This window comes from Microtus ochrogaster, linkage group LG10 (genome assembly GCF_000317375.1).
Source record: "Microtus ochrogaster isolate Prairie Vole_2 linkage group LG10, MicOch1.0, whole genome shotgun sequence".
NCBI classification, from domain to species: domain Eukaryota; kingdom Metazoa; phylum Chordata; class Mammalia; order Rodentia; family Cricetidae; genus Microtus; species Microtus ochrogaster.
The window spans coordinates 1,315,519-1,325,335 of record NC_022035.1 but is presented as its reverse complement, the minus strand read 5'-3'; the positions used below and the strand labels follow the sequence as shown (position 1 = coordinate 1,325,335).

The window sequence follows — 9,817 nt, the reverse complement described above, 5'->3', positions numbered from 1 at the left end:
TAAAAAATAAATAAATAAAAAAATAAAATAAAATAAATAATATTTTAAAAAAATAAAATAAAATTGAAGCTATTAGGAATGTCTGCCATGTGTTTCATCTTTAGAAACCCAAATTTCAGTTATAAAACGTATTAGGGACGTCGCTCTGAGATTAGCCACCTAGTAGAGCAGGCTAGTTCACTCAAGTTTACATAGTTCTGAAACTGAGTGCCAGCCAAGTATTTTCCTCCCGTGGGGTGCTAGAGCCTCCCACTTACTCCTCGAAGATTTATGCTTGTTTGATTATGTGGGTTATGACCCAGGGCTTTGCAGGATTTGTTTGTTTGTTTGTTTGTCTGCCTTTTATCTCTTTATCCCGCTGTTCCCTGCAAGTGCAGGAACCAAAGGCATGTCTTACCACAGTCCATAGATTCGAGATTTAGTTGCATTCTTCTTTTTCTTTTTCCTTTTCTACGGGTACTTGATATTTTTTATTTAGCTTGTTAAATATGTTGCTCAAAAGTCAACGTGAAAAGAAAATGCATTCACAATGTCTGACTTCATGTCTTCTAGCGTTAAAATTTTCGGGACTCTACATGTTTGTTTTCGGTTGTCCTTCCTCATTCAACAAGTATTTTCTTTATTTATATTGTCTGTTTCTAGCCCCCAAAGTTCTACTTTTCTTGGGCTTGTGTCCCAATTATTATGGTTCTTTTCTTTATCTCTCTATGCCTTTCTTTCTCCTCTCATCTTCTCCAGTGCTAACGTAAACCCTCCGTCTGCCTCTGCTCGCATGACTCCACCGTTTCTCCACCCTGCCTGCCGCCACTGCCCGCTCTGCTTCCTCGTGCTGACGGCTCTCACAGAGGGACTGCGCTTGCAGCTTCTGCATCTTCATCTTTGCAGTTTTATTCTTCCGCCACTTTGCTCGAACTCCACTGTCAGGCAGTCACAAGTAAAGCTCCTACATTTGAAAGCTGATGTTCTTTTTTCGAACGCTCTCATCTTCTGACCACTTTGTAGCAAGTGAGGATATGGGTCAAACCCTCTTCCCTTACATTTCTTCATTGGTGTATGGTGCGTTTCAGACTCTGTCATTCGACCTGTGACTACCTTTGTCTTCTCTTTGGGGACTCACTCTCTGATTTTGATATATAAGTATTTATGTTAACACATTCAACTTTTACTGTCCCTGCCAATTTTGTGCATTCTATCTTACTCATTTCTTTTTTTAGTTTTTAAATGTACGTGTGTGCATGAACTCTTGTGCACAACCTAGACACAGATACCTGAGGAGATCAGAATAAAGCATCAGATTCCCCTGAGTTATAATAGATCATGATCTACCTGATTTGGATTCTAGGAACCAAACCAGTGTCTTTTTAAAGAACAGAAAGTGTTCTTGACCACTGAGTCGCCTCTCTAGCCCCTTGTGTGCTCTATTTTTCTGCATTTTGGGTTTAGGAGAAAGGATAAATGAATAGGAGTAAACCCTAGGGGATTTTGCAGCCATGCTCAACCCAGAAGCAAATTCTCTGAGATGGCGAGAAGAGGGAGAGTAGGCTAGAGAGCTGGTGTTGTCCAAAGAATGGAGGCTAACTCCGTGACTCTGACCAGGTAAGGGAAAGGACTGAAGTCAGCAGTGAGATGTGCAGTTTGGATGAAGAGAGGCAGGAAGAACTGTGTACGTGCTCCAGACCACCTCATGGCTTAGAGTGTCAAATGTCTTCCCTGGGGGCATGGTGTGCTTGAGCGTTGCCCTGGGACTTCAGCTTTTGTAGTCAGTTCTGTTGAGAAATGACTTCAAGTCTCTACCTGAAGCCCCTTTGTATTTGCTTGTGAACCAAATCTGTAGACCTGTCTTCTTAACTGGGTTCACTTGGCTGTCCATTTGGTACCCTAAATTTAAAATATCTCCAATTTGATTATCCTCTTTCTCCTGAAGTTAACGTGTCTTCTGGGTTTTTCTGGCCAGTATCATTCTAGACCAAACCTCCAAAGCCATCTTTGGTTCTCCTTTATCTACGTACCCTGAGGTTTGAAAAGTATTCAGTTTTATCTCTTTCGGGTCTTGTGGCTGGCACCTCTTTGTCTTTCCCTTAGCTCTGAGCTGGCTGTTGCGATGGTCTCAGCGTATCCATGGGCCCTATCTAATCCTCTTCATCGCTGCCACTTTAATATTTCCAAACTCAGCTCTGCGTTGATGTAATGCAAAATTCCTAGCCAGAGATAATTGTCTCCCCTCCAGTGTTCCTGTGGCCCTTGTGCCTTTGGCCATCCGCGGACATCATCGACGTCATCTCATAATCGATATTTCTGTATAGACATTAGCATTGGGTCCTCACAGACTGTAAGCGCCTTATGGATCAGGAACCATGCTTGTTTACTTGTTATTCCTGTAGCTTCCCCACATTGGCAGGTAATAAACATCTGCAGCTACTTTGACCAGATGTGATCTGAGCCAAGTTAACAGTATCGGTGATACTCATTTTTACTTTGACATTAATTTCATTTCTTTGTGTGCATTTGTTTTATTCTGAAAAGCTTTTTTATTAAGCTGTGCGGATGGCATAAATGGAACAGGTAACTGGAAGACCAGACAAGCGAACAGTTTTATTATCAGCAGAAAAATGGCTGCTGGGAAGAAAGACGGTGAGTTTAGGCTTGCCTCTGCTTGGGGGGGGGGGGGTCCGTGTCCACGTCAGTGTTCCTCTTGCTCTGCTCTAGTCCTGTGGCAGTGAGTGTTCAATAAGTCAATCTGGAAAATAAAATTTTCTTTTCCTAATCTTCTAAAAAGACTTTTGATCCTCTTGCGTTCTTAATACACTGTTTTCCTTAAAAACAAAACTAAAAATCACTCTGGTTTTTAACCTGCGCCCCCTCATCCAGCTTCTGTAGTGCCTCTCACAAAAATCGTCCGAGTCTGCTCATTATAACAATCTATTGAAAACATTGAAAAAAAATTAAGAAGTGTAATTAACAGTATGGTTTTAAAACACTTTATGTAAACTTAGAAAAATGGCCTTAAATATTTTGTCTAATTTGGGGTGATTTGGTTGTAAACCAAATTGATGTTGTGCTATTAAATAATTACTTGGTACTTAATTTTTATTAGAAAGGTGAATTCATTCTTGTACATTTTTCTATCTATAAATGTGTCCATTAGCAACATTACATGACTTTTGAAACAAGGCATTTGGGGGAAAGCCTGCCTAAGCATTAGGTTTTTTTTCAGACTATCAGTTGCCATTGTAAACTTTCACTTCATATTCATGTAGCTAATGTTTACTACATTAGCTATATGTGATTATAAAGATTAACCAAATAATAGACTGGTTTCTGTAACTTTGGGGTCACCAAAATGCTTGCTTAATATTGATAGTGTTAAAAATATTTTGAAAAGAGCAAATTCGTATCATAAAATGTTCTTCCGGTAAGATTAAAAAAAAAATAAAGGAGTTTCTCCATATACCCTTGAAGTTGGGGTAACTAAGATTTTTATAACTGGTACCCAACTATACAGCAACTAGAATCTTCATCCTCCACATCTGTTTCATAGTCGGGTAAAGTTTCCCAGGATCGCCTCTGTCTTTGAAACAAACATCTGTGTATCTTAAGGGACTTTCATTGCTCATGTCTATATGGAGATAACAGCTTTATAACAGTAACCTTCCATGAAAAGACGCCAAATATTTGGCGCCATTAATCCCAGCACTCGGGAGGCAGAGGCAGGCGGATCTCTGTGAGTTTGAGGCCAGCCTGGTCTACAGAGCTAATTCCAGGACAGGCTCCAAAAGCTATGGAGAAACCCTGTCTTGAAAAACCAAAAAAAACAACAACAACAACAACAAAAAAAACCCAAAACACCAGAGTGCTTATTCTTGGATTGCTCATGGTTCCTCTTCACACATCCTCTTTAGTTATGCCCTGTGGATTCTCCCACAGGTTCTTCAAAAGACTCACTCAGATAACCCTTATTATTTTGTTAGTTTGACATAGCCACATCCCTCTTTCTTTCTATGGGTCTGATGTGTTTGTGTCTTTCGTTGTTCTGGTTAGCACTCTTACTTATACCCTGTTCTTTCCAAAGGAATGGAGCCTTCTTTGGCTCTGCTATGCCCATGGGATCCCCAAAGATTCTTCCTCTGATCTTCGCAGAATTGCGTAATAAATCATAGTGATCTTTTTATTTTTCATTCTTTCTCTTGTTTTAAACGATGATTCTTAGGCCTTCTGCCCTCTCTGCCCTACCCCCCTGGTCCCTGTTTGATTTGGCAAAAATGACCTGTTTAAGAAGCTGTTAGCTCCAGCCAAGTCACTAAACCAGATCTACTCTGAAGGAGATGCATTTCCAGACAGACAGATAGACAGACGGACAGACAGCATCCACTAGAAACTCCAAAGGGTGATTTCTTTTTTTCAATGTCATGCTTATAATTGGACTTGAAACTAATGTTCAGTGTGTAACTTGAGACATACTACCTCTTGAGCTAGAAATAAAAGCCCTTCTCAAATCTATCCATGAAACCAGTTTGGGTTGTACTGCTCTTAACTTCCTCATCCTTGAGATGTTTTCTCCTTCCATGTTTCTTCATCCCATCTAACATCCAGCGTTCTTCTGAGTGACTAGAATATCTTGTAGAGAAAGGTGTTAGTTTTACTAATGATAATGAAGAAAACTGGCCATTACTTTAAGACTTAGCCACAAGCACTAGCAGCCTGTGTAGTGAGGATGTTGTCAGTGCTATCTCTGAGTTCCCATCTCGGTCATGTCCTTGACTACGAATGCCGGTCACTAGTTGACAGTTTCGAGGTAGCACAAGTAGAAGAGCATTGATATAGGAAAATTAATTTAGTGGTTATTTTTGACACAATTTTAAAAATCATGTTGTAATTCTTAACTAAAACAGTGGAACAGAAGTTCTGTAAATAAAATTCAGAGGAATTTGATTGACTTATACCTGCATATTTCACATTATTCTCTGATATATAGTGACTATAAAAGCCATTAAAAAAAAAACCCTCCAAATATGCATCCCCTTCTTTTATCCTGGAGTAATTTTAGAGAAATTAAAACTGTAATGTGTATCCTTAGGGTAATTGACATGAAAAGAAGTATATTTTCATGTTTGCATACTTAAAATTAGCTTTTCTTTTTATTTTCATTACATGTTAACTATACGAAGACTATTTTTCCACTTGACACTTCCATATATTCATGTAGTGAGATTTGAGTGTCTTCTTGTATTTGATTCCTCTTGTTATCCTCCCTTCTTTAGGAAGATTCACGTTCTAAAATTTGTCAACCTTAGGTTTACTGCTTGACATGCATTGTGGTTTTTTTTTTTCTAAGAAATTAAGACAAAAGTCAAAATGATTGTGCCTAGATTCCCTAATTATTTTCAACTTAAAGGTTAAACTTTAACGGAATATTCAGGGGATAAAATAGTATGCGCGTTAGATAGCTTAGTCTTCCGTCTTAAAGGAGGCTGCTTTATTGACAAGTAAATGAGTGTCAGGAAGACAAAGCCGGCACAGTGGTGGAGCACTTGCTGCTTCGCAAAGGACCTTGGTTTAGTTGCCAGAAATCACACAGTTGACTCCCAGCCAGCTCTAGTTCCAGTGCCAGAGCACACACTGACAGTGAGACACTCTTACATATACACAAAATAAAGGTAAATCTGAGAGACACACAAACACATACACACACTCAGAGAGGGAGGGAGAGAGAGAGAGAGAGAGAGAGAGAGAGAGAGAGAGAGAGAGGAGAGAGAGAGACGAAGATAGAGATAGGGTTCTTAATTCTTAATTACCTCTTTTATTCCATGAACGCAGAGGAACAGGAAGTGCCCTAGGCTGAAAATATTCCTTTGCCTATGATAGGAGGTAAAATTGGAAGTAGAATTGTAGAATCTCAAAACTTTAAGAACTCTAAAGGACCATGTATAAGATATATGAGACTCTCCTCCTGAGTTTTAGCTACGACGTTGAGATGCCTCCTCTTCTTATAAACCACTATGTAGGCTTCTTCCTACTTGAGTTTGTTAAGGTTTGTGTGCATACAGTTGCCTTTACTTGTTCTGAAGTGTAATTAAGATTCTCTGAAATGAGAAGCTTAGATTATCTGATCAAGTTCTGGTTCTTTATAAATCACGGAGAAATTAAGAAAGCTAAGAAGCTATGCGATATAAACAATATAGAACAATCTTATGGTAGCAGAGCCGTTAACTACTGAATGTGTTAACTTGTGTTTTGTATTGTCAGATTGATAAACTCCATGGCTGATCTGTCGCTCCTGCATCTATACTTGTGGAACAAACATTTAGCCTCTCTGAGTTCACTTTTGTGGACAGCCTACACAGTAAAATGGGGGACTTATTCTTTCAGCAAAGCAAATGCATGTCAATCCCGGCTTGTGTTGGATGCTGAGGCTGTGTCTGGGTCAGAAGGAGTGCTTTGATCTATCTTTTAATAAAGATATTTGCATGCCTAGCGAGCATGGCACATAAAACCCTTTTCAACTTTTTGGCGTTCTCCGAATCCCGTGTTCTATTGATCACCCATTAACAATAGCTTGTACCCTTTTCCTATTGACATTTAAGCCACACAAACAAAGGGGAGATATACATTTGGTTAGATAATCAAGAAGATAATTCCAATTTAGAAAAATTAAAATTAGTATCTTAAGCTAGGGAGAAAATTTTTCATGAAGAAATTCTTCTGCCTTTTTATATAAAAAGATCCAAGCCATGTTTTCTGCCTCCCATGAACAGAAGTGTCTGTATCTCTCAGCAAAGGAGGCACTCTAGTGCTGTCCTTAGGATGAATCCCGCAGCTTAGCATGGACAGTTTGTGACTGCTAGGGAAACAAAGCTGCCTACCTCTAAATGAACGGCCCCGCTGGCCTTTGATACCCTGAGGTGAAGGGCTGACAGCAGAGAAACGCTTTCAGTTGAAAGCCAACATTTATAAAGCTGAATTGATCAAACCTAGCATAAATCTCAATGAGATGTTAAAAAAAAAAAAGAAAAAAAGAAAATACATTGTTTATCTGTTTGGCTATTAAGATCTCTTAAAATATTTTTTCTACAGTAATTCTCTGGTTTAATAATTAAATTTTAATTTTGAGGGTGTAATAACTTGTTAAAATGAATTAGGAAGGAATTCATACATTTATTAAGCACTGCAGATCCCAAGGTGAATTATCTTGAGTCAGAGAGCCAAAGGGATTCATCTTGCAGGTTGCTCCGGTGCGCTGAGTAGCGGCTTCTCGCAGTGCTGGCTATGCAGGGGCTCTGAGTCTGGAGAGATTGTTAAGCCCCTTAAAGCTGTAATATGAAAAATGAAGTCTCATTTCCCCTGCTAGTACTTACGATGTTTGATTTTCAGGACACTCATGCCTAGTTGCTTAGGTCAAGCTTCGCTTTTTAAGTTATATTAAGAAAGGTGCCTGATCAGTGCTCTCCTTATAGCTTAACATCCTGGAAAATCTTCTTCACAATTTTTATCTCATTTCTTCCAGGTAGTATTTTCCATTAAGATAATGCTGTGAACAGTTAGAAATGTATATGCTCTCTTATTTAAATAATTTGTCTGCCAGAGTACCTTTTTGATAGTTCCCAATGACTGGACACAGAGGGCACATTGATAAAACTGAGATGATTTTAGAAAGAAACTTGTCATTTCCCATGCGAAAGCTATTCCTTATAGTAGCTTGGTGGTTTTTTTCTGGGGGGGGGCTGGTTAGGTTACTCCTGCTAGGAGTAATATTTAATCCGTAAGTCTGTTTAAATTATGCAGTCTGTTTCCCACATAGCAAACATGAAGTTATTTCACTTAACTCTTTATGTTCATTTTGATTTGACAGCTCAATGTTTACATAACATCTGGATTGAATTAAGACTTTCAATTGTACACTTATTTATTTCTGAATGTATTATAGTGCAGAGTTTATACTGCTTTTGCCTCAAGGAATGCCACTTTCCCGAGGATAGCAAGAGAGTCTATTCAAAGGCATACAGCGTGAGCTCGGAGCCAGGAAATACACCACAAAAGGGTCCTTGGGCAGCTAACGCTTCAAATGCATGCTTCTGTTTTTTCCCCCTGTCTAGCAGAGCAGTGCACGCACAGACACGGCACGTATCTCCTCTTAATTTAGCACGCAGTCCACCTCATTTGCTAGTCTGGTTTTTAAACCTGCAGCAGGTTAATAATGGCAAACTTGAAAGGCTAGAAAAGCTGCTATAGAAAACATACTGATAGCAATGAGAAATGACAGCTGACGACTTGTCTACCGGGGGGAGAAAACAAAATCTATAAAACACACAGCCTCAAAATGCATTAGCCTACTGGGAGCCACTCCTGTGATTTGTCAGTGACATACGGCCCCCGTGTAATAGAGTGGCATGCAGTAACCGACGTGCGAAATGATGACCTTACAATGTTATGGAAAAGGATCAACTGCTGCTACCTTAGGAACAGCGACCCTCTCCGCGCTCCGTTCTGTGGAGTTCCTGGTCATCTGAGATTTTATTCCTTGTAAACCTTAAAATGAGAAAATGACAATAAAAGTTGATGTTTTAAAGCCATCAGTTTGTTGATAAAGCTCCTATAAATGAGCCATTCGCATAATTTGGTGCCTTACAAAGACTACTTGGAACACTTATTGCCAATAATTTATGACGTTCTCAAAGATTGCGAAGAAGGACAGGTTTAAGATTAAACGTAGCTGGAGTTCTCTGGCCTCACGCTCAGTGTCTGTTTTATCTTTATGGCTGTGTCCTTGTTCTTAGTGACGCAGAAGAAAGGGCCGGGACGTGTTCCTTGGACTCTTTGTAAAGATGGGATGGTATGTGTGTCTGTTTACCTATTTCAGTAATGATCACAGCAATCGTGAAGATCTCTTACAGCTTCTTTAGCAGCGTGATTCTTTCAAACTTCGGTGTTTGTGAAGTCCGCCGGTGTTTGCTTTTGTTTTAAGGTAATTGTAAGGAAGCACACTGATGCCACGCTTACCTTCTTCACACAGAGAGAGAAAATTCCTAACAGAGTCTTAGCCAGGGAAGACGGGCACAATTTAGCTAGCGTGAGGCCCCACTTTATTGGTACTTCTGTCAAGATCTATTATTTGATTCTTGGCTATCTACTGTCGTATAATACAGAGTTGTTGAAATGCCCTGACCTTTTCTATATTCCCTGTGACAAAACATGCGAAGAATATTTCTGTGAATAAGGTTTTGGTTGCTTGGTAATGAGAGACATAGGAGCTTAGGGAAGGTAAAATATTTAAATTGTTTTCCAGCACTATTTTCCTTTTGGCTCTTATTTATTCAGACATGAGTTGTTTTTTTTTTAAAAAATAAATTATATTGCTTATGGCAGTGTATTTTCAAAAGTTTTAATCTTTATAACCATAGCCGTCTCTTCTATTTGGGAATGCTGATTTTGATTCTCCATGGGTTAAACTTTTGCTTTAGTTGTTTTGCCCACTAATGTTGCTAGATTTGCAGGGATTTAGCTCCATGCTGGTTTTCAGTTTCATTTGTTTCCAGTGACATGCTTGCAGTGGTGATGGATCTGCAGCTGTACAAGATTACGGAACCATACAAGACGCAGAGAGACCATACCCTGTGACCCCGGCTTGATTAGCACTACAGTGCTGTACACATGTATATTGTGGAGCTGAGCAAATCTCTGTGCTGTGGCTTCTTATGGTGTTTATGTTTCATTTTCCATATTTGTTTTTAAGAAAGAGTATGCATCAAGTTTGTTGTTTGTGGATGCGACCTCGGCACCTGTGCGTGCAGCAAGCATTAACTCTTAAAAGAAGCAGTCTCTA

At 39.4% G+C, this 9,817-nt stretch overlaps 1 protein-coding gene across 3 annotated transcripts in view; it reads left to right on the top strand.

Moving 5' to 3' along the window:
* Sgce (sarcoglycan epsilon) overlaps positions 1-9,817 on the top strand; it is a 71,513-nt gene that overhangs the window by 14,509 nt on the left and 47,187 nt on the right. Inside the window, exon 2 of one of the 3 annotated variants that reach the window (XM_026787549.1) lies at positions 2,524-2,631. The exons of the other annotated variants lie outside the window; for them this stretch is intronic. Coding sequence (XP_026643350.1) covers positions 2,524-2,631 — 108 coding nt within the window. The remainder of the gene's footprint in view (positions 1-2,523; positions 2,632-9,817) is intronic. 3 annotated transcript variants of the gene reach the window in all.